Here is a 25930-nt window from a genome sequence, read left to right on the forward strand (position 1 = left end):
AATGTCTGATAACTATGGTTGCTTGTCTAAAATGTTATGTAATATTTAACAGTTTTATGTTTTAAACAAAGCTTATGGACAAAGAATATTATAAGGATATTGAAAAGATCAAGACAATTGGAAGTACTTATATGGCAGCTGTGGGACTCGTACCTACTTCAGGAACTAAGGTGAGAGGATTTTACATAACAGTCTTATATGAAGGAACCATTTTCCTTCAATTTCCAGAAGAACATCAGAAACACAACTAATTCTGTGCGATTACTGATAAATTTTATGACTTTTTTACATTTTGAACCTGAAATTCAAAGAACAGCTGGAGCCAGAAAGGAAAACTGCCACACTTGCTTATGTGGCTTCTCTTGTGATTTCATTGTCTGCAGCTTTGAATTCCCTGCAAGTTGGTGTATAAAATGCTCTAAATCAGGGGTAGTGTTTTAAATCTAACTTTTAAACCTACCTTTAAACCTGGTATCTTAGATGTTCTTGTAAGATGCAGGAAAAGGCATACTCTGGGTGTAGTGAATTGCTGCAAAACTAGCAGAAGACTATTAAAATGCAGTTTTTATATATATTTTTAATATTGAAATCTGAATGTAACCTCTAACTAAAATAAACATCCTCTCCCAACCCCCATCATGGACAGGAACTTTGTGCTAGGTACAGTGCTGCACTGTACCTGGCCCCTCCAAATCAGCTCTTCTTTTTCTCCACCATTAGCATTCTATTTACCGCTTTAATTACTCAGCAATAAAAAAAGTCAAAGTCATTTCAAACCCACTGTCCCTGTGTCACAGTTCTTCTGTATTCTTATGATTATCTCTTAGAGTATTATTCTTATCTTAAGTTACTATCTTATAACAGAGATTTCCTAGATTTCCAAGCAGCAACTGAAAAGTCAGAAAAATCCGTGAGCATCATATTATATGCATAGTATACAGAGCACTATGCATGTTAGTAATTACACTAATAAAACTAAATCATTAAAATTTTATAAAATTACTAATATAAGAAGAGTATGAAAATTAAAGCAATCCATTCACCTCATCTGCCTAGAGTTTTCAGACATTTCTCCCTTGTTCTGATATGCATGTACATATGTTGTAGACATATATTGAATACAATAGTGCATATTGTTTAGCATTGAAAAATAACATTAAAAAATACAAAAAAAACCAAAAAAAAAAAAACCAAAAAAAACCCAACAACCAGAAGATGCCCTGTGGACTTTTTAGCAACAACTATCCCTGTTAAGTAAATAAAAAACAAGACCACATTTAAATAAATGGTTAGAATTATTTGGAGTATATTACACAACTAATCTTCTGGTCTGCAAAGTATTTCTGGCTGATGCCTTCCTTTGTATCATTCCTAGAAATCTATACATTACCCAAAAAAAGAGGTATTTTTAAAAATATGTTTATCCTAAAATGTTTCACTCATGCGTTCTGAGACAGCTAAAAAACACTGATCTTTAGAATGTTTTCAGTGTGTGATCTGAGGCAAACAGGCAGTGGCATACTTTTGTGTCTGCTATAAATGCTCTTTGAACTATAATCCTCAAAACAAGTGTGTTATTGGGTAACTTTGGCATACGTTCCAAAACCTAAACATGTTTGTCTCTTGTATTTTATAGTTATTGAGTGAAGGGTCAACTGAGTTAGTCCAGTACTGAAGATACTGTTCTGAACTTACTATAGTAATGCATTTTAAATCACTGCAGAAAATCTTGTACAGAACTTTGTCTTCCTTTTAAATCTTGGGGAAGATATTGATTTTTTCTATATATGTAGAATTTATTTAAAATTCTGTATTGCATAAAAATTGTCTGTCATATGAAACAGACAATAATTTTTATTTAACTTAAGGTTTCAGCTCTTCTGTGATGTCTACTTACTGTTCATGTGATGCAAATTAATAGAAATTATTCACATCCTCTCGCCAGTTTCCCAGTAGTTCTTCATCATACACTTGTATATTAGAAATCTGATAATCTTGGCTAGCCTGTCATACACAGACAATCACAGCCAGCTTTACACAGTCCCTGGGCTATCCTATGGAGTCATATGTGCCTCTGGTCTGCCCTCTGGCAGGAGTGTCCAGGTTCAACAGAAAATCTGGCACAGCCTCTTATTTTGAATCACTAATTTCACACTAGGATTTGGACATGAACAGAAAGCAGTGGATGGGGTTAATTGCACTCTTAACTGAGGATATTTATGTACTTAAGAGCCCAGTACCCTGATGAAATTAAATATTTAAATCCCATATTTTACTGGATTCCTGTTTCTGCAGCTTGACTTCAGCAGGTGACTACAGTAAATGCTCATTGCCTCTATCACAGTGACTTTGCTGGGATGCTCTGAGCAGTCTTTCCAGTAACTACTCTGATATTTAAATAAATAATAATTTATTCTATCAACAGGGCAGCACACAAACCAAACCCTTTGTAGATCTTTTGCACTATATAAATTCATTTTATTTCTTTTTCACCAGGATCCTGACTTCACCAGGGTCCTAACTTTGTGTTCTTCAGTGCAGGTTCGAGTTTGCCCTAATCCTATTGAGAGGTATCTGTCACCTGCAGTGCACTCAGTATTTCTCACCAGTCCTTCCTCCTGCAACCTTGAAGGGCATTGTAGGAAAACAGAACATTCATCAGACAGCAAATAAATGGAAGAGAGGAAATAAAGAAGATTAGAAATCAAATAAAACTCTGCACTGCTCACCCCCTACTCCAGACATTGAATATTTTATCCTTCTCTGTTGGAAATGCATCCGTTAGCTCTTTAAGCTTAATTCTTGTTCTTCCATGTTTTGGTGATTCTGAAAAGAGTAGAACTATCTAGTTCACAGTGAAAGAAGCAGAATGCCAGACATTCAGGCAGGTAAATAAAAATATCCTTCCCAAAAGTTGGGACTGGCACAAGGATGACTTTCATAATTTTTTGTAAATTTCCTAGCCACATAAAGCAACCCTTTCAAACTGAGATGAATGAAGGAAATAGCAACCCGTTTCTCACTTTTTTCAGCCATTGTTTAGCACTGCATTTATAAAATCTCACTATCATGGCAAAACTCAGCAAGCTTTTATCTCATGCCAGCTTGCACAGTCCTGTTGTGCAACACCCTACTGAAGCTGCCACTGACCCTGCATTTCTTTCACCATATCCTACCTTTAGCCCACTTTCACTTATCAAATTTGTTTAAAAATTCATATTTCTTATTCAAATAAGAGCAGAACATAGGAGCAGTCATACTGACTTGAGTCAAAGATTTATTCTGGTAATCTGTCTTTAACTAACCAAGGTTAGATCCTGGGGGAAGAGCATGCGATACAAAACAAATATGCAAACCTTTCTTTTCCACTGTCTAATAATATGCTGCTTAGATTTTTACTACTTTGTACAAATATTTCTTTCATGATCTTTAGAATTATGTTAGAAGCTTGCTAAATTTTGGAATCTACAATATCCTCTGAAATTAGTTGCACAGTTTAATAAGACTGAATTCGTAAAAATTATTTTCTTATGTTTGGGGTTTTATTTACAAGTTAATACTTCACCATTTCATTTGATCTCTGTTGGAGAAAAAACATTAGTTCATTTAGATGCATTTGATAACAGCTCCCTTCAACTTGCCTGGAAAGAAAAAACACAGGGTTGTTCTGCACCTCACAGGATTAAACCTAACAGGAATTTTGTCAATGCGAACAGCATACACCCCATGGAAGCTGGGAGCTAGCACAATCCCCTAAGGAAGAAGAGGGCAGAAACTGTAGTTATTAATAATCATCAGGCAAAGTAGTTTTGTAAGAAAGCAGGTTATATTCCCTGCCACACTCAAAACAAACATCTGCAGCTCTCTAGCAACAGAACCACTTTACCATGGGAACTTTGCTTTCCATTCTTCCCAGAAATCAAAAGGAGAGAGAGAGGAACAAAAAAATAGCAGAAAAAAAAATGCATGTGCTGCAGCTACCACCTAAATTTTCCCTTCACAAACAAAAAAATTGGTTAGATTCTTTTCCTAAGACATCTGTTTGAGCTTCTCATTATTTTTCACTTTAGTATTTAACCTGCATCTCAGTACTGTACAAATCTAATGTGCAACACTATTTTGTTTCTAGGCTAAAAAATCAATTTATTCTCATCTGAGTACACTGGCAGATTTTGCAATTGAGATGTTTGACGTTCTTGATGAAATCAACTATCAGTCTTACAATGACTTTGTCCTACGAGTTGGTAAGTCACGCTTCTACAATTATCACACAAGCAGAAGATCAGTTTTTGTTGGCTTTTCCTATGCTGTCAATGAAGGATTACCTGTCCTGCACTCATGATTAAAACTGAGAATTCTCCATTACTGAGAGAGTCACATCCATGTAAAAGGTCAGCAGTCTGGATGGTGTGCATTAGTATTAAGAATTGTAATTCCCTCCAATTCCAGTGTGCTTACTTAATCTATGCACCCCTAAAAGGAAAGTGCGCCATTAATTTTATACAATATTATGAGTGTACCCAATCTTGTGGCTTACACTTGGAGGCTGAAACAATAGCTTGCCTCTGGGCAGAGTGACAATTGAATCTACCCCAAGCACTGAAAAAATACTTAAACAAGCTTGTCCAGAGCCAAAGGGCTTTAGAGTTGCAAATTAACACTGCTGAGGGACACATTGCTAAGCTGCTGAAAATTGAGTCTTACTGTATTATGTTAAGTTGCATCTGCAAAAGCTTTGTTGGCATTAAAAGTGCAATGGGAACTTTTTCTCCGCAAACACCAAATCACCTTAACTAGTCCTGTTTGCTCCAACAAATCCAATCCTCTGGTCTGCACAACACAACCCTTCCCATGCAATCCTTTACGTTATGTCGTACCACTCATTTCTCTCAGCCTTCTTAGACATCAAGTTCCCTGCTTCCCTTTTTTCATGTATCCCGCTCCTCTCCAGCAGTGCTTCTACTGCTGTTCTCATTTTATTGCATATTCTAACACTAATAGTTTTCTCCAGCTTCTTTCTCTATATATTTTCATGGCTGACTTGTGAGAATGAGCTGGGCTACAGGAAAACTGAGGTTGCTAGCAGCAGAAGATTGAAAAAGACCAAAGACATCAAAGGCAGCAACAGAAGAGTTATATATCTTTGACCTCCTGTACATCCTAATAATTATAAACCCCAAATTCTCTTTGAACTCTGTTAGAACTTGTCTTTCCAGGTTCACAAAGGATCAAATATCTAACCCTCATTCTTCTGCATAAATTGTCTAGAAAAGCCCTTGCACAGAATCTCATGCAGGGTTCAGTATCTGCAACTCTTCAAAACACTCAGAAGAAACATCCTCTTTTATATTCCAAACCAGATGTTGAAATCAGTCAGAAATGTAGAACTGAGCTCTGCAGTTTCCAAAAAAATATGCTTGAGCCATTTTGACATACTTTTGTCCTCTTCTACTGTCTCTGGGATCTGAGTTGTCTAGTACTAACAACCAACCTGACACACTTCCCTTACCCCAACCTCTGTGTATTCCAGACCATTATTTCTGTTCCACTTGGAGAATCTCCATTAAAACCTCAATTAAAAGGCTTTATATATGAAACTGCAGTGGAAGTTATAGGAAACAATTAAAGATCTTGAACAGTTTGCCCCATTTTCAGCTAAACTCTGTGCTACTACTGGTTAGTTCTTTTCTTTAAGCAAATATTGGATTTTTTTAACAATCCACAGAAGAATCATATTTTTATGTTGTCAATCACATTTGTAATCACAAATTACACTTCTAATAAGATATCCCAAGGAATGTCTTTGTTGTGTTTCTAAGACTTTTACAAATGCAGAAGTCCACTTACATTAATTTAGTCATAGAATCATGAATATACTAAGGCATCATTGAGTATTTAAGGGAGCCATCAGGATCATCAAGCCCAACTCCTGGCCCTGCACAGGGCAGCCCAAAAGTCACACCATGTATCTAAGAGCATGGTCCAAATGCTTCTTGAATTCTGTCAAGCTTGTTGCTGTGATCATTTCCCTGGAGAGCTTGTTCCAGTGCTCAGTTCCCTTTTGGGTAAAAAACCTTTTCCTAACACCTAACCTAAACTTCCCTTGACTCAGCTTTATGATGTTAACATGTATTACTGTATTACAAAAAAAAAAGCTAAGACGCGTAAGTCAAATCTGTTTTGCAGGATTCATGTTTTCTTTGGATAATATGCTGCAGTGAAAACCAAATTAATTGCTTAATTTTAGGTATCAATGTTGGGCCGGTAGTGGCGGGAGTCATTGGAGCCAGAAGACCACAGTATGATATTTGGGGGAACACTGTGAATGTTGCCAGCCGGATGGATAGTACTGGAGTGCAGGGAAAGATTCAGGTGAGTGCTTTCCAAGACAATTTTGCAAACTTTACATACTTCCTGTTTTATATGTGGTTACATTTTCAAGAACACTAAGAAAACACAGCCTCTCTTTGTTCTTATGGAGAGGGCAACACTCTCCAGACGACTCACCATCAGAAATATAGTTCTTCTCTGTCTTATGCACTTCACTCCTTAGAGACAATGAAATCCTCAAATAAATAATTTCCCATCAAAAGAAACAAGAGTTTTCTGCTTCATTGCACACAGTTGAAGGTAAGCCTGGGAATGTTAACACTGCTGGTCTTTGTACTGTAGAACTTTTGCCGAAATAAGACCTACAAGGAAAGGATCTATGCCCATTTTCATCTTACCACATTTTATGTAGCTCTAAAAATTGCTTGGATACTTTGGATTGGAGAGGTGATGCAGACAGAGAACATTGTTGCTCTACTACTAGAACCTATGGTGTTCCTCTCAAAAGCTCAGAGAACACCTGCAGTAACTTATCCAAAATATCTGTCTTCTCTTCAGGGACCAAAAGGTCTTCTGCAACAAATTGACATCACTAGAACTGATACAGCTTACAATCTGGCTACATATTTCTGTTGGATGGAGCTTAATCTGTCTGTGTATTTATTTAACTCGAGACCAGAAATTCTGCTGCTCAGATTCCAGTTTTATCAGTGATCTTTACTTCTTAAAGAAAATTCTAAGTGAGCCTGAGAGCAGCTGTAGGTGATAACCCATTCTTTTATGCATATTTCATGACTAAGAAGTAAAAGGGAGAGGGGTGGGCAACTACATGAACAGAAAAAAGTAACGGTTTGTTGGTTTTTTTTCTGTCTTCAGGTGACAGAAGAAGTTCAGCGGATATTAAAAAGATGCAGTTATGAATTTGTGTGCAGGGGTAAAGTTAGTGTAAAGGGAAAAGGTGAAATGTTGACCTATTTCCTGGAAGGAAAGGCTGATGGAAATAATTCCCAAACACGGTCATTAAACTTAGAGCGGAAAATGTACCCTTATGGGAGAGCAAACATTCAGACAAAACTGGGCACCAGCTGTCCATCCGTGTCCTCAGTTGCTAGCTTTCCTGTAAAACCTGGTCTTGGAGCAGGTCAAGCATCTGCCACTCACACAAACCAAACACTGCATTATCTTCCTTCTGTGCCAGCTGTGAAGGAGGCATAGAACAAAGGAGATTTGGTTGTGTCACTTGCAGTGAACTTGGAGAGCAATGGTTGCCTGAATTTTTACTAAGAAGTCAGAGGTCATAGGCCATGTCATTAATCAAGGACCACTACAACCCAACCAAAGAGAACTTGGGGACTGTGTAATGAACTCTTGGGATGGAACATATAAGGGCTAGCAATTCTGTTATGAAAAGTCAAAATGAGATTTTCTGGAAATGAGGCATATTTTCTTGGCATTTTTAAACAGTAAGTGAAAAAGAACAGATAAATGTGCAAGCAATTATTTATGTGTGTGTGTATATATACATGTTTTAATCCATATATGCACACATACAAACAGTTCTGTGTAGACTTAATAGAGATTTATAGAAATTAACATAAAAATATGTATTTATTTACACATCCACCTGCAGAGACATAGCAAAGAGATTTCTCTTTCTGTCATAGCCAGAATTGTTGGGCCTGGGATTAGCAAAGCTGCATTTAACCATGGAATGTGGAACACCTAAAGACTCTCCAGGGCTACAGTAAGACTTTGAGAAACGTGTTCCCAGTGTATGAATTAATACAATGAGAAGAGTGTTTATTGAGCTGTTAATGGAGGATTAATGAAAACTGGATTCAGCTAATTACGGAACCCTATATATTTTTTTTGTTCTCTTTGCATGCTCTAAAAACTTACAAAAACTTACAAAAACTTTCAGTTAAACCATTACACTAGGATATAAAGTAGATAAATCACAGAGCTTAAAGTTTATGCAAAAGAACAATATATATTCTTTCCATTAAATAAAAAATACAAGCGTGGTAGAGCATAGAATTTGCTGACTCTTTGTAGGTCATTTGACTCTGTGCAAGACAGAGGAGCCACCCTGCAAGCACGGCAATACGCTTCTGCAATATAGAAACAGTCCTGTATGTACAGTGCTGATTTTACTGAGGAGCAGAAGGATGGTATTATTTCAGACTTTTAGAAATAGCACAAGTCCTGTGGCTCAAGTCCAGGATTTACCATTCTAAACAGCTCAAGGAACAGTTGTGTACTGGCGGCAAACATGCTGCTGCTAGTTTTGTGACATTTGTATGTTTGGCAACATAGTTTTATATATTAATTGATTTTTAAATTTATGCCACAGTTTTATTACACCTTGATTCTATCCAGACTCATTCTTCAAAGCTGTACAATTATAGAAAGCTATAACTCTGAGAAACAAGCACAGTCAAACTTTGCCAAATGAGGAGCATTGGTAAATGTGCCAGGAGAGCGAGGCCTGCTCTAAATTTGCATAAAAAGGAAAATATTGTGGCTGCTTTTTTTCTCTACTACTGCCCAAATCATATGGCTTATGGTTTCATACTGAAGTGATGATCCGGATGTGAAATGTAGAGTGCAACTCCATAGTCAAGGTGGGAGCAGTTGAAATCACCCTGCTGAGGGACATGTACTCCATGGACATGTGCCATTTTGTCCTGATGGGGATTCACAGGCTAACTAACCACCTCTGCTTCCCAAAAGAGAAGTAAAACTTTACGTTGCCTAAAAACATGCAAAATTTCCTTTTAACAAGCGAAACAATCCACCCCCCCCAAAAAAAAAACAAGATCAAAAACCAACAACAACAGCCAAAGTCAAAAAAACCACCAACAAAAAACAACCCACAAAAGTAAAAACCTCACTCCAGAATGCAGAAGTTTTACAGATTGTACAACAGAAAATTTTCATGTGCTAAGTTTCACACTTCCCTTTGGTGGGCCTATTTTGTAGCAGATTTCAGTGGAAAGAAAGTTCTGAGAGAGCCCCCTCTTATCAGCTTTTGCTTTGGAGCAGTAATTTTTTGCATTAAAAGTATATACAGCATGTCGTCAATAGATGAAAATGGTTAAAGAAATGTTGCAGGAATTTCTGCTCTCCACTCAGGATACTGTGGGACTCCAGTGTTCTTCAGCAGAGTTTTAAATTAATTTTTATGTACACTGTCTGCTGGGTGCTTCATTACAAAGCTGCCAAAGTTAGTCTTATGATTCAAGTGACTGTAAAAACCTGAGAACTGCTTCTTAATTGTACTGTACAGGTAATATGCTCCCTGATTGAGTTGAAGAAAGTCACTGCATTTCTTTATCTCTCTAAGAGCTACCCAGTTCACAGATATTCTTCTAGAATAATTTATTTCTGGTTTTGAGAGTTTCAAATAATTTTAAAAATATACATACATGTAGAGAACACAGATTTAAAAGAAGAAATATTTAAAAATAAACTGAGTAAGTAGTATTCATGTAAAGCACACTGCACAGTTATGTTCTCTAACAGGTTTGTAAGAACTAAATAATCAGATGGGTAAGTCAAACATTTAACAAGCTGGAAAGCATTATATGCAATAGCATTAATCACTCAGTTCCTCTGTCACAGAACCCATTTTACACAATTTTTGAATTCAATGAATTTGGTATAATTTCACTGATAATAATGAAATAAAAGCATCTTCTAGATGATCCTAGAAGTAGGATCTACATCCTGGTAGTATGTGAAAACATCGACCAAACAGACCCATTTGCCCATTTCAGTGAAATTACTTATTTGTTATTCTTTTTATTAGGCTCGAGATATAGGCATCTTGCCATTGTTCCTTTGATCTTTTACTGAGTGGACAGTGAGCACAAATGAATTGTCCCCTCTGCGGATATTTTTGTGACTGTTCTCTTTACCAGACCATTCCCAGTCTGGTAATATCAGTGGAAGATCATGTAGCAAGGTAAATTTAGATTATTCATGTTAACATTTTAAATTATTAGCAGGTAATAATTAATTAGAATTGGCCCAAAGATTTTCTAAGCCTAATCCTCTTTTCCAAATAAGGCATGTTACTTTTGTAAAAATCTTTTCCATGTTGAATGGAAAGGACCAGACAGGCACAGTCCAACATCAGCTTCTCATTCTGCGCTTTTGGAGGAGGTCTCTGCCTCCTAGAGCAGTTGAGTGGATCAGGATGGCTTCTTGGTACTGCAGGCAAGCTGGTATGTATTTCCTAGCTTACAGAATCAATAATGGTATATTTGGAGTTGGTTTCCAGACTTTAAGTCATAGATTTAGAGAATGCTTTGGGTCGGAATGGACCTTAAAGATCATCTAGTTCCAACCCTGTTGCCATAGGCAGGGACCATGAGCCTTCCAATAGACCATGTTAACATCACTCTCATGAAGTTCATTACCATTAACATCATTATCCTGTCATTAATACAACATTTGTATTATGTTGTTGCTGGTTTTACCATGGGGAAAAGGATATATTACTTTGTAGTCCTGGACTGAGCAGTATAAATTTCTGAAGAAAGTTCATCTAATACACAAATTAGTCAAATACAATGTAAAAATGATAGGCAGGGTTCAGCAGCCATTTCAACAATGAAAGCTAAGTGCCCATTGAAATCATGATATAATGAACTGTGCTCTTCCCTTTATGCTTTCCCTCCCTATTCATATAGTTTTTCTCCACTTTCCTGTTCTGTCCACATTTGTTTAATTTCAGCTCTTGTGTGACAGTTTTAAATGGCATATTTAATCTCTCAGCTCTTCTGTACTCTTTGACATGTTTAATAAGTTTTATACATGGAAAGAGGGAAAATAAACATGGAATTAATACTTCTGTAAACCTCATAAATGCACATTTTCTGCCCGATTGTAAGCAAAATTTTTTTTTTGTAATTTTCCTAAGATGGTATGTGGCCCACTCCAATATCCCTGAAAATCATCAGAAGGATTTCCCTGGATTTCTGTGGAATTTTTTTTTTGTGCTTCATGCAGTTGTATTTCCCGTCTTGCATATATTAATTTTCTGGTGAAGCACTCCACCTTTTGCCTAGGTAACCTTGCTGCAGCCCCATCAACGTCTCTGTCCCACAGAAACCAAAAGTCCCAAGTATTCATCTGAGGATAGTTACTTGTTGATTTGTGGGCAGAATAGCCTCCTGTACTTCTGTTCACTGTTTTGTGCAGCTGTTAGCTTGAAACAATTAACAGATACAAGCGCTAAAAAGCAGTGATGCCATTTTGGCATGTCAATGTCTGTCAATAGCAAGCACAATATTTCATGTCAGTTTGCATGCTTTCTCTTTCAGATAATAGTAATAATAGAAGTCTTTAATTCTTTATATAAACATATAAGTGTCAGAGATCTTTAATCTTGAGAGCTAATTTCTAAAAAAGTAATTTCTAAGTATTCCTATACTACCTTGATCTTCAAGTGGTTTTTAAATTCATATTCTATGCTGAGATTGCAAACTGGCATTCCATTGGATTACTGGCTAGATATTTCCAAACATATTCCATTTACATTGACTAGAAATCTACTTTACCCAGCCTGTGAAATGCATATTTTTTTTGTAGCTGCTTTGCCCTGTGGCTAGTGACACTCCATTATCTTCACCAAACAAACACAATTTTTCCTTTGTTTTCCCTTGGTGAGACTGAGAGCCAAAAACTTCAGGTTTTTAGAGCTGAATCTGCATCCCCTTATGTATCCATAAGGCCTGCAGCAATCACCAGTTTAATTTGCTTGTAAAGGTCAGGAGTTGAGCTTCTGTAGGTCAAGTTCTGCCTTGGGTTATAGCAATGTCTCATGTCAATACTGAACTGAATATTTTACAGCACTGTAAACAAGAGTAGGTCATGCACCGAAATCTCTTTCACACTTTTGCCTGTAATTTATCTGTCAGGCAAAATAAAGTAGTTGGGTGTCACTATTTGAATGGAAACAGTATATTACCTGTGCCATTTCAGTGCTTTGAAGAGTCTGAATACATTAATAAGTAGCGTGAATAATTTTCCTGCGTTGGATTCCTGCTTGTAGCAGAAAGAATGCATTTTCTTTACATCAGCAAGTCCAGATTCTGTATGTGTTCTGCCCAGGCAGGAGGACTATTTAGCCATAATATTCTTTCAAGTTAAGAGTTTTGTATTACAGTGAAAACCAACATTTTTTTTAATTTGTGATAAACCTGTATTATAATGCCTTATTTTTAATCTTGTACAGTGTTAAACAAGCAACAGAAAACATTGGCCTTTCGTGTATTATTCACTTGAAAAGATGTATTGTACTATGAAATTTTGTAAATAGTTTTAGCTGGAACAGGTAGTTGCATGTACACTTGTAAAAAAAGAAGCAAAAAGGCACACTTTTAACAAAAATGAATGATTTTTGTAAGAGGCATTTTACATATGCATGGAGATTATATATCCTTTTAAAATTGATGTATTTTTTGGTTTTCCTTGCAATCTACTGCATGCCATTCATGCCTGACTTCAGTAAAACAAAACAGTATGTTTCCTTAAATGTTTTTGACATATCACTCCTGGCACAGTTAAATCACTAGTTGCATGTGCATTCAGCTAACCAAAATACAATCAGCAAATAAAGAAGAAAAATCACTTCATGATTGTGATCTGCCAACCTCAGTGTTTCAAGATCCATAACACAGCATATGAAAAGTGTTATCTCTAAGCTGTCTTCATAAGGTACCTTCTGGTCATTAGAAGCAATAAACTACTTTCTGTAATATGAAAAGCAAACCAATACTCTAGTTCAAAATGGTGTAGTATCTGACATTCAGTGGTTATTCTCTGATACTGCACTTGATGTATCAAGAAGGTCTAGGTGTCAAATCCATCTCTGCTGTGTGCAGGTGCAACACTATGGAAGGCAAAGAACGTGAATTTGGCCCATCCATGTTACCCAGAGTGTATTTCTAATGGGATAATAAGTTATTGTATATGAAAAGTACATAATTCAAATAGGTGGTTTTCCTGGATTCATACATACATATATATATATATATATGTGTGTGTGTGTGTGTGTGTGCATATATAAATATAAATATATACATATATATAAATTAATTTTGTTGCCTTATTTCTGTCAGATTTTTTACTTATTTTTCAAATAGTTTATAAGCAGAAAGTATTTAACAAAACTATTCAGAGAAACTTCATAGCATTTATCTAGTTTTGAGCCATCTGAATTCTCTGCTGATTCCATGCTTCCAGAGATGCCTCCTTTAGGCATCACAGCCTAGCCCACACCTTGATGCTGATGTCAGCTAGTGACATTGAAATAAGAAATCAATTTCCAATCTTCTGTCTGATTTTTTCCCATAAAGCTGATGAACAAACTTAAAATTCTGAAGGAAAACTTAAAATTCTGAAAGTATTTTGCTCACTTCCTTTTTAAAGTTGTCATATCCATGTCGCAAAAACTCAGGATTACTTCTCAAATTACTTATATAATTGCTGTAAGGAGTATTTGAGGAGCATAACACTGAGTCTTGTGGCAAAGGGAAAAGGGTGTAGACTGTGAATACTTTCTGCTTTGGATAAGGATTTGCATTTTACAATTTGAGCTAGTGTTATAATAGAACTCAGAAATCTGTTAATTTTTTTGTTTAATCAGGTGACCGTAGGGTTAACTAAGCAGCACAGCTTCTGCAAGTACTTTTGTAATCCTAAATTAATAGGCAGGTTCATACAATATATCCTTGTTGCCTGCATAGAAAAACTACTACCTTGTACTGATGATTGTCTTCAATTATAGTAAAGGGTTTCTAACAGTCATAAACTAGCTCATCTCAAATTCCGTGGGTTTTACATCTCAGTGTGGTGTAATTGTTGTGAATAATGACAATCTGGACACTTCTCCTGTACCCCACCCTGTTTATGATTGCCACTTTCCAGAACTCTGTATAGGCAATTTTTAGACCATTGTTCATTTTAATCCCATCTGTCACTGAGTTCTCAGGCCAAATCTAAATCATTAATAAATATATTAAGATAAATAATGGGAAATGTACATATAAGGGAGTGGCTGCCTGTTACTCTTTAATTCCTCTTCAAAATATCACACTGCTTGGGTGGCCTGATGTGATTTACAATCTGATTGGTGCAAGGATAAAAAGAAGGAAAGAAGGAAAAAAAATGGGCAAAGTTAGCAAGAGTACAAAAAACCAAAAAAAGTAGCCTGTGAGATAGCAATTGCTGAAAGAAAAGGGTGAAAAGCCAATACTCTTCTGAAGTAAATGGTAAAACTCAGTGACATGGAACAAGTCTGAAGTATGACCTGGAAGTACTTAACCAGATTCATAGTGCTACAAAAATAAGGCTTGTGTTTAATTGCATGGTCAAATCAGTTTCTTTGGTTTTGTGTCACATTTACAAAAATATTCAAGGTGTCCTGGTGAACCACTTCTAGAATTTCAAAAGGAATTATTAGAAGTAGTTGGGGGTTGTCACCTTTAATATCTATTTTTTTGATCATTAGGAAGCACCTTGGAATTCGAATTAGCATTGGTTAACAAAAATAGTGTAAGTCCTGAAAGGACTTGGTTTAGTTTGTGCCTTACTGCATGCTGGAGGATCTACTTCTTTATATTAGGATCCCCATTGTATGCCTTCTGTGGCATCCGACATTACACACCTGCATAAAACTGAAGGAAAGAAAAAGTGATGCATCACTGTGAAGATTTTTTATTAATTCCTTTCCTACTTGGGTTTACTGCCAGTACAGCTATGTGAATGCAAGGAGCGCTCCCTTTGTTTGTGGAGGGAGGCCATACACAGGTATATGCAGGCCCAAGCTGAAAAGAATAGGTTTCCTAGAAAGCTCAGCACATACAGTGAGCTGAATTCTGCAGAAAATATTTTCAGATATTTGGGGACTCCTATCAAAGCTAGCTGCTCTCCTCTACAAAACACCTTGTAACTGCACTGTCAGATTTGCTAGATGTAGGCTAGCCTGCTGGTGGTAAAACAGCTAACAAAAGGTTCTTGCTGTGGGCTAAAGTGGGCTTTAATTACTGTGGTTATGCACAATATCATGTCTTACTTTCAAGTGCCTGACCTTCTGCTTTAATCCAAGACCTGTCTGTAGTGGCATCAGTTATGAAAACCTTCAGCTGGCACATTGAAGTTACTTAGGTGTTTTCTCATGTCTTTTGCTGCTTAGTGCACATGGGTGCAAAGGTTGTCTCTTTCAGACAGATTTCACATGCCATTCAAGAAATATATCAAGAATTTTCAATGAAATATAAATGAAAAATAATTATCTGTTCCATCAAAATTGCTTCATGATAATTATATTTTTAATTGCTACAGTAGAGATTCTTCTTCACTTAGAATTTCTGCTTTCTTTACAGTAACATTACTAAGGCTCAATAAGGAAAAACAAAGAAGAAAAGAATAAGTTATTGCATAACTTGCTCCCATTTGCAAGCATAATTGTCTGTACAAAACTGAACTTAGAGCAAACAGAGAGTTTCTTTTCTGCATTCAAACTCCTGGTTGTTACAGAGAAGTAGCTTTGAAAAATACTAGAAAATACAGTAAGAATGAAAGCAATGCTTACTTGTTTAAAAACTAGAATCCAAGAACAGCTGCCTTTTCTAGTACAGTTAACTCAATACAGAGAATCTTAGAACAGTGATATTATTTTCTTTGAAATTCTGACAGAAGTTAAATTCTGACACACATTTCACAGTTTCAAGCAGATTCAGTCAAATTTGACCCATCTCTTAAAATGCCTGTCTTTAAAACTTGTGTGGCAAGTAACATCTGTGTGAATTGTATCCTATTGGTAAGTCCTTGTACTCTCTGCCGTCTGGAGGTTAACTTCTGCCCTGCTGGCATATGTACATAGGGTCTGCTTGGAAATAAGATGCTCAGCATTTCTCCAATCTGTTAATTGAAAAGATGTAGAAGTGTTTTATAATTAATGTTCAGCAGCCTAAGGTAGGAAGCAAAAGACTACACAGGGCTTGTGTTCTATAAACAAAATTAGTCTGCCTACACATAATGACAGAATCCATTATAGGCTTATTCATAATTTTAAGCATCCTAGAAATATTTAAATGTAATAAATATCATAGCAATAAGAGGAGATGAAGCTAGACATACCTGCCTGCCTCTTAACACCACATAAGTCTTCTTTGCATGTAAAATATATCCTACAGCTCAAAAAATAGTGCTTCTTCAGAAACTGGTACCCATTCTACCCTTAACTCACCCTCAGTTGTTCAATGCCATTATATTTTTGTTGAGGTGTTTACTGTACACTCAGGCCAGCCTTACCATCTCCCTCTGCAGGTACTCGGTCACATAGTTGTCAAACTTCTTTTTCAAAAAGAAAATACATTTTCAGAAAATTTATTTTTTTATACATAATAGATGTTTAGGGGATTTAAATACATAATACAAAATCTCGTTAGGAAGCAGTACATGTGACAACAAACCTGAAAGGGCATATAAACATACTCTGTGGTGGGAATGCAGGCCCCAGCAGCTGGCAGCAAGCTGGGCAATAAGGCTTCAGTATTCCATCGGCAAACAGGGCAGCATCTCTGCTCAAGGGCCTGAAGAAGAGACACAGATAAGAAAGAGTGGTGTAGAATTCATGTTCCCTAGTAGTTTACCAAGAATATGCAAACCCATTTCAAGAGCAGTCATGTTGTCTGTGTCTGGAAACCAGTCTTTACTAAAATATTAGAGGAAAGATACAGGCTTGGAGTACTATTAGGTTGGTTGAATTGGAACATTCAGCAAGAAGACTGTGAAAGAGCAATCTTAATCTACTTAATCTGCAGATGTTTGCAGCAAATTCTGCCCTGCTTCTGGACTAACGTGAATATTTCCTTAGACTCAGTGGATAAAAGCATTACTTGCATCAGGTAGACATATGGGAAAACTGAGGTATTCTTCTCTGTATTTATTGTTATAAAAGTTTTCAGTGGAATTTTTAGGTTTTTTTACAGCACAGTGAAATTAATGAAAATATGAACTTCAACAATTATTTAATTTTTCAATCAAGCCTTATTCTACTGTCTATTCCTCTGCCATGTCAGATGGGGTGTTTCCAGTGACTTCAAATGGACCAGGAGGAAGCCTACTTTATCACAAAAGAAGCATCTACATAGGTAAAATGGGTAGTCCTAACTTTAAGGAGTGAACAAGTCAAGATGTCATTATTCCAACTTCTATAGCCCACTGAACCTATAAATAATCTTTTGATCTTTAAAGCTATACGCTATATATATATATATGTATATGTATATACATACTACAATACAATAACTTAACACTGGGTAACTTCTAATGATAAATTTTCATTAATAATACGGGTCTATTTTTATGTAAATATATTATTGTAGAGTATCTTCCAGTCTTTTTCAGGATTGTTAAATTGAGAAGAGCAATTGAATATTTGTCCTATTTTTATGTTAAAAAGTGAATGGACTGAAATGTTAAATGTGAATGTAAATTTCTTATTGCAACTTTTATACTGAGTGTTTGCACTATTATAATTTCTGGAATCAAATTAAAAATAAAGGAAAAAATTGCTTGAATAAACAGCTGTATGTTGTTGTTTTGGTTTCAGTTTGGCTTTGGGGCAGGAGGTTGTTTGGGATTTTTTCTGTTTGTTTTTAGATCAAGTTGTATTCATTATTATATAACAAGCTGCCTGTCAGGTGGTCCAGCTACAGCTTCTCAGTCAGGCTGTGAACATGCCTCTAGAAATTCTGCAAATCTGCTTTCAGAATTGCTTTGAACTAAAGAATCTCTTGAGAGCAATTCAGCTCCCTTGCGAGTTTCGTTGATTTTCTGCATTGACCACAGTGTAAGCCAGCTTGGGCCAAGGGTACCATTTACTGTGCAAGCAGAGGAAAGTAAATATGCAATGACCAGCAAAACACCAGCCACACAGACCAGAAGACAGTGAGGGGAAGCGTATCTCTCCCTTTTCACAAGGCAAAAATTATTGGTTAATTTAGGACAAGTGTAGATTTTGTAGGCATTTTATGTTATGCAAGATACAGAGCCAACCTGAGAGCAAAATTGCATAGGTTAACTTAAAACTGATTTTAAAACTGATACAGTTTTGTCAGGGAATATGCCTCACAATAGAGTTGCTAAATTTGGGTAGTTCAAAGTAATTTGCTGTACCACTTCCCAATGACAGCAGACTCCCATCTGGCCAGCTCAGAGCAGAAGCAGAGGTGCTCAGGTGCCTCATTCCTGTCCATGAAGATATGCCCTGAGATACCTCAAAAATGCAGGGTCCCCTGTGATGTACAACAGCCTGGGCTCAGATGCAAGGGGTTTTAATCCAAATGCTAGACAGTCTCCCCTGCTGTTTTTCTTGCAGGTTAGAGAGCACAGTGTGAGTTGTACAGAATTACAGTGCTGTGAGGGAGTGTGATGGAACTGTTGTTGGTTTGCCCAAGAGCAGTCACATTAGTGAGAAGCGTTTGAGGCCTTATGCAGCCATTTTTTGTCTTGTCCTTCCCTTCTGAAAGACATACCAGACCTTCCTAAGTGTAAATCAGAATTACTTCACTAAAGTCAAAAGGACATAAATAAACTAAAAATCTGTCCTTCACCTTCACTCTACCTATTCTGCCACATTGGTATTTTAAGATTTTCTCTAAATAATAAATGTGTAACCTTTTGCGTGTTGTTTTGGGGAATTCTATGTACATGAATACACACAGAGCTATTTATACCCATGTATGAAATATGTACACTCACAGGCACATATGTTGATGACTCAGGTCATTACTTGGAGACTTTTTTCTGCCATGTCTCATTACACAACCAAATCAATTCAGAGACAGTATGAGCATTCATTTTGGTTAAAGAATGAGGCAGGATCAGTATGAGAGTGCTACCCCTCTGGTAACACTTTTGGACATGAGGAATTCCAGACAGCATTTCCATAGCATAAACCACCCAGGACTGAAACTGAGGTTCTTGTCCAAAAATATTACCGGAGGACATTGTCGACTTCAAATAGGCAGAACGGGAGAATAGAAAATGAGAACATTGTGTACATTGTCCATTGTGTACCTTGGTGCATTGCCATTGTATCTATGTCGAAGTCTTCCAGTTTTGCAGCCATTCCCTAGAGCAGTGGGTCACCTAATGCCGTTTCTGCTGGCAGAACATGATGTTCAATGGAAGGAAACAATTATACAGTTGTCAAATCATGGACCATATTCTTCTTTGGGCCATTATGATGGAAAAAAAGAGTCATAGCTATAAAGTGAGCCATGTATTGGAGATTGTCTGTGACATTTTTGGCTCTTATGAAACCCTCTGAACTGCCAAGAGAGCATTTAAGAATGGGGATCTTGAGGTATATTCGGGCTGGTTAGGAATCCTGGTCTGATTCTAATATTCAGTCTTGTGTAGATTATTTCTGCTGTCAACTTCAGCAATAGTTTGCATAGGTTTCCAGGCTCAAAGCTCAGAATAGAAACTAGTTTTTAATATTACATTAATATAAGTCTCCCAGGCTTACGCTGTTCCTGTACTTATAATCAGACATTTGTTAACTGCTATTAGATTTAGCCATAAAGAGTTAGAAAGGAAGAAGCTAGTGATGAAGTAATCATTATTATCAAGAACCTTTTCATTTACAAGGCACACTCTGAAGATGCCAATGATGTCTTTCATAGAGATGGTGTAACATAAATTATCACACCATCACAGACCAAGCAGATGAGCTTCCCTATCAAAAGTGCTCTGCTTCACTAAGTCAGAGGAACTCTGATTGATTAATTAGCTTACCCCCAGCTTAGACCACCTGGAGATTCATCTGCACAATTCTAAGGTGTCAAGAAAGAGCCATTTATATTCTCCTGGCCTTACTTCCTGCACAGGACTATACTCAGTCTGGCCATGCTACTGCACTGCACAAACACGGCACTTTTAGTTTATTATTGGACGTAATAAAGTAAAACAAATCCATCATTTTCTGGTTGCTGAGAGATTTGAAGCTAGGTGTTTGTTTGGCCAAACTGGGCTCATATTATTGCCAAAGGTCAGGAAAGCAGCACAGACTGTTTTCCCCCAAACTCTATAGTTACTCAGTATGTTTATTGAACTTTGGCAATACTGTTATGGGCTCCTCAGCAGCTCTGTCACCATAATTAAAAAGGAGCAGTTGTATCAGAAAAGACAGCAAGTTACTGTGGAAAGGTCTCAGTTGAATATTAACTCAGATTGACTTGTGGGGTGTAGAAACACGTAGAAAGTGTATAGGACACTGACTAGTGAATAAACAACATGCAGACAGAACACATAGTGGCATTCTGGTAAGAAAAGAGTGTAATGAAGAGGAATCATTGACGCAATTACAAAGGCAGTGGTAACATATTGATTTTATCAAGGTCAATGATCTCTACTTCTATTAAAGTACACCTGACTTCTTACTACAGAGGTAATTAGATTTTTTGAAGTTAAATATTGATCCTCTAGACTTCTATATAAAAAAGTTACATTTTTTTCAATTTGACATCCCCCACAATGGTTTTAGACTGGCTACTTGTATTATAACCTTATTTAACAAAGATACAACAATTTTCAATGCTTTAAGCTTTCATAATTGATCTTCATATTGTAGCATCTTTTTATGTGTACAAACTAATCTTCCTTTCACATAGAAAGGAAGGGACTTTATCTGAGGGCAGAGCTGGTCTAAACTGAGGGAGGACGTGGCACTGAACTTTTCTCTGACATGTAAAGGTATGTTCCTTAAGGAACTTGTTTCTTCAGTCCAACTGTTACATTAAATCAGAAAAAAAAAATTGACTGTTAGAATACCACTTCCAATTCCCGGTAACTGGTGGAACTCAGTGAAAAATTTATATTGACACCCATATAAAAAGTTTTTAAGACTACTTGAAATGGTTCAGAGACAAAGTGCCAAGTCTCCTTGTTCCTTAAACTCTTATTGAAATGAATCATATGGAAGATAATTTAGACATTTAAATAAGAGTTTGACTTTATGAGCAGCCATGAAACCCAGTAAGTAATTAAAGATCATGGTTTTGAATGCACAAAATTGGATTTGTTGTCCAGTCATAACAGTCATAACCAAAACCTGTAGAAATATATAACCTGAAGCACACATCAGTGTATTGCTAGTTAAAAGCCATTTTTTTACTGAGAGGTTATTAAATTGCTACACCCATTTATCCAGGATTCCCTAAAGCTTTCCTCTCAGGCTCCTTATGAGGTGCTCCTATGATCAGATTGAATGACAATTATGCTGTACGTAAATCTGTTTCTGGACACTGTAGACAGACACTGATCTTGCCTCTGTCCAGGAAAAAGTCATTGCCACACTGAAAAATGGAAACCTCCAACACTGCAAAGGTACCACTTTCACATTACCATTATAAACAACATATGAAGAAAGTGTTCCAAAAGGCAAAAACCTTAAAATTGCTGAAGCACAAGATTGTACATAATGCTTTTCAGGCACTGAAAAGTTTGTTTAACAGACTACAAAGGATTCATATTGTCCTTGGTTTCTGAAGGTTTCAGCAAAGGTTTTGCTGGTGAAGGGGCTGGCAGACATGCTACACTGAGGACACTGGTTTTGTCTAGGTTGGAGAAAAGGAGGTTGAGGTGTGACCTCACAGATTCCTGAGAGGAAGGGGAGACAGGAGTCCTAATCTCTTTTCCTTGGTATCCAATGCCAAGGCATGGGGGAATGGCTCAAAGCCATGTTCATTGGGGGAGGTTTAGACTGGACATTAGGAAGCTTTTATTTACCAAGAGGGTAAATAAAATACACACTGGAAAAGACTTCCTGGAGAGATGGTTGATTCTCTTTGCCGGTCAGTGTTTAAGAGTCATTCCGAGTCATTTACCCTTAATTACATCCTGTAGCTTTTAGTCAGTCTAAAGCGTCAGGAGTTGGACTAGATGAATATTAAAGATTCCTTCCAACTGAAATATTCTATTCCTTTCTATTCTAATCTGTTATTTTCTATTCTACTCTAAAGTGTAGAGTAGATAGATAGATAAAATGCCAGTTCCCCCTATTTACCCTATCACAAAACTCAGGATTCTCAGTGGAGACATGTAATTCCTACTGAAATAAGTGGAAATAGCTCTGAGGCACTTTTGTAAAGTTAGTGCAGTTTCACTGGATCCCTCTGTGCAGCTTTATACACTTGAAGAGATAAAGTCCACAGAATGTGTTGCAGTCTTTCCATTTCAACATCTGTGGCTGCCCAAGGAGCTTACTGGGACAGAATCACTTCTCCATTTGCCCACTGTACCATAATGCTTTCCAGTCCCAAAGGAGGCACTATTCTGCAGAGGTTAGTTCATGATGAGGCTCCCTGCTCATTTTAGACTTCACATTAGCAATTAAAATGTTTCACTTCTATTTTCCTATCAGAGCTTGGTCTGATCAGCAACTCTTAGAGGACTCCTGATTGACTTGCCTATATACAAAACTGAGACACAGGAAGGATAGTTTATGTGGATTTGAATCAGATTTGTATTTTTATGGAGTTTCATCCATAAATAGCTTGTAATTTGGGCCCAAGTCTTCTAAATCACTTAGGAAACAATTAAATCCTTTCCCTTTCTTTGGGCTTTTTTGATTTGCTTTTTTCTGTTTTTTTGTTTTTTTTTTTTTTTTTGCTTGTTTTTTTTTGTTTTGTGCACTCCTTTTATCTTCCTTCTAATTTATTCTTTCTACATGAGTCTAAATTTAGGAAAACATTTTCAAATTTGTGTCCCTCTCTTAATTTCCTCCTTTCATTCTCCTTTTGCTCCTCACCACCATTTCCATGCTTCCTCTGGCTCTTCCTTGTACCTTATAATGCTTCAAGTGGCATTCCACCACAGGTCATCAGACAGAGTAGAATGCTGAGTTCTACTTGCCAGCTCCTATTTCTTTTTACGTACTTGGAATCACCCTCTGTGCCTAAAAACATCAGACTAGTTGCAAGAGCAGGGAGAGGGCCTCTTAGTGTTCTGCACGGGAAAGACTGCACCTAGTCCTTGGAGAGCACCTAGCTTGGAGACTTATGCAAGATTTGTGACTTTACAAATTAGATTTCACATCCAATTCAAGAAAATATGTTAGGGAAGCATATGAGTTAAGGATTGGTTCAGAATACAAGTTCCCTTCAGGAGAACTGTTTGGCAACATCCTCAGACTAGAAAATGAAGAAATTAAAAGAGCAAAAATTGAGGAATTTCAGTCTCTCAAAACAAACCAGAAGACAAAGGGAGAAAGGTGTCCATTTTTGTCCCTCTGTGTATATTATTCCTTGGTAAACTGAAAAATAATTCTATTATTTCCCTTTTCCAGATGAAGCCTCCCCAAAATTCCATCTCTTTGAAGTGAATTGAAGTATTTGCACTGGAATGAAGGGGCTGAAATTTGAACAAAACATTATCCTGTTTTTATATTACCCACTTTTGCTGGTTTTGGAAGTAAAAAAATTCAGAAAATGTTTAATTTAAGGGAATGCAATAACTTAAGTATGTTTTGTATTTTTTAAATAAATTTAGAAAGAAGATTAAATTATCTCCTAAAATGAGATCAACAAATGATCTTTCAAGACATAAGCCTAAAGGAGGGGGAGTTTGATACAATATATATGAAGATATATATTAACATTGCTAGAATTGAGTGCCATCTTGCTTTATGCAACAAATGAGAGGAATTGTGTGTAAATATAGGCCAAAAGGCTGTATCCAAACCTTTGAAGTTATTGTTCAAAATATCAAGTAGACAATGCTGAGGATAAAGATGATCATTCCAAGGAATGTAAATTTAGTGAAGGAATTATTTATAATGAATAGGTCTGAGCTCAGGAGACAGTATGCATCATTCTTCAAAAGATGCAAGAAGCTTTCAAGGTGTCACTCAAGCCTCAGTTTTCGTGTTTCCTGTTCAGACATAAAATATGGCTACAGATACACAGAGACCAAGGTAATATCATCACTGCAGATTTCTACTGAGCTCTGATTCTTAAATTAATATTGGACTCTTTTCTGTCTTATCTCTGTACAGTTATGTCTTTCCTATTCTTTGTAACATTCTGCCACCACTTGATAAAGAGATGGATCTGTAAGACGTAAGATAAACCATTACTAGCAGAAAGAACAATTTACAAATCTATTAACTTGTCTCTTGAGAATATTTAGCAAGGTTCTAGAAAAAAGAGAAAGAAAATGCTTTTTAGAAAAGGGGGAAGCTGTTTCTAAAGAGTTTTGCAGAAACGGCCATGTAAGGTAGACATAAAGATGATGCAGCTACAGACAGCACTTGCAGACTGTGAGATTCCATGGAAAAGGACACAAAAAGTGAGGACAAGCGCAGCAAGGAGTGCCAAGCACCAGCTGGGAGGCAAGGCCATGTGGTTTTGAAGGAGTCCAGCGAAATTATGTCAGCAATTTTCTCAGCACCCCAAAAAGCTTCTCATGCAGGTTCATGCTGCTCAGTGTTGTCTGCATCATTGCCCTGCTAGGAGAGGTGATATTATGTGCCACAGTACAGCAGGACAGCACAAACATTGTTACACCATGTCAAGACATCACTGTGCTCTGTACTATATAAGGAACTGGCTTGCTGGACCTGCAAGGCACAGAATGACTGGCCTGGTGGGTTTGTTCACCAAGCCACAAGGTATGAAAACTAACTACAAATATTCAAAATGAGGTAAAGATTAGTCTGTGTTTATAAAGGGCTGAGACTTTTTTTTCCCAGCCACAAGTATCTCAAAATAGTTTTTGTTTAATTCTCAAAATGTTACTGTAGGAACTTCCCCTGGGAGTTTAGAAAATAAATAGCTTATCCTGGACAGACTATTTATTTCCAAGATATTTACTCATGCAATCCATGTGATTGTAGTGTGCCTCCATTTCTCAAGCTCTCTTTCAGCTCCTGGGGGGCACATAACTTAAGCCTAGCAACTTTATCCATATACTGACAGACTGCTACTTCTAAATTTTGAACTGGTAGCTCCAATTCTCTATTCATAGTAAAACTATTAATGTGGCAAGAGAGAGTGGTTTATGATTAGGTTTGAAATACCCAGACTGCCTGGAACCAAAAGTTCAAATTCCTGTGAGATCAGTGCTTTTGCCCCTCTGTCTGCTCTAGATGCACTCTACAAACCCAGGTCATCCACATAAAACTGTGAAATTAGGTCTGTCTCATCAGCTTCAAGGTCCACAGGTCATGCTTTGTCAAAAGGGCCACCCCACGATTTGTGCACATGCTCCCTCACACCTGTTCTTGCTCTACAGCATTGTGATAACAGCTGTTTACAGTCAGCTACCACAGAGCTGACTTGCAATTCAGGACTGGTGTAGTCCAGCTGCTTTTCAGTTGATAAAAATTACAGTCCTCCACCTAAACCATACCGTTCCAAACCAATGAAACTCTAATCTAAGAGCTGACACTTTGAAAGCATATGCTTCAAGATAAAATGCTGTCATTAGCTGTTAGCTGCAAACACCATAACGTTCACACTGAAATTTACAGTTTTTCAGCTTATTCTCACTTCCTATTTTCCTAAAATAAGAGCTT

General features: G+C 36.9%; 1 protein-coding gene across 3 annotated transcripts in view; it reads left to right on the forward strand.

Moving 5' to 3' along the window:
* The window catches only part of ADCY1 (adenylate cyclase 1), a 162882-nt gene extending 145069 nt beyond the window's left edge, over positions 1-17813 (forward strand). For 2 of the 3 annotated variants that reach the window (XM_026793409.2, XM_005487018.4), the window contains 4 exons: positions 72-170; positions 4130-4244; positions 6248-6372; positions 7207-17813. In XM_026793409.2, coding sequence (XP_026649210.1) covers positions 72-170; positions 4130-4244; positions 6248-6372; positions 7207-7545 — 678 coding nt within the window. In that variant the 3' untranslated portion in view covers positions 7546-17813. Of the gene's footprint in view, positions 1-52; positions 171-4129; positions 4245-6247; positions 6373-7206 lie in introns of those variants that run through there. The other variant, XR_012580535.1, reaches the window with a different exon arrangement.
* Positions 17814-25930: the final 8117 nt, after the last annotated feature.

The sequence above is a fragment of the Zonotrichia albicollis genome, chromosome 1, assembly GCF_047830755.1.
Source record: "Zonotrichia albicollis isolate bZonAlb1 chromosome 1, bZonAlb1.hap1, whole genome shotgun sequence".
Taxonomy (NCBI): domain Eukaryota; kingdom Metazoa; phylum Chordata; class Aves; order Passeriformes; family Passerellidae; genus Zonotrichia; species Zonotrichia albicollis.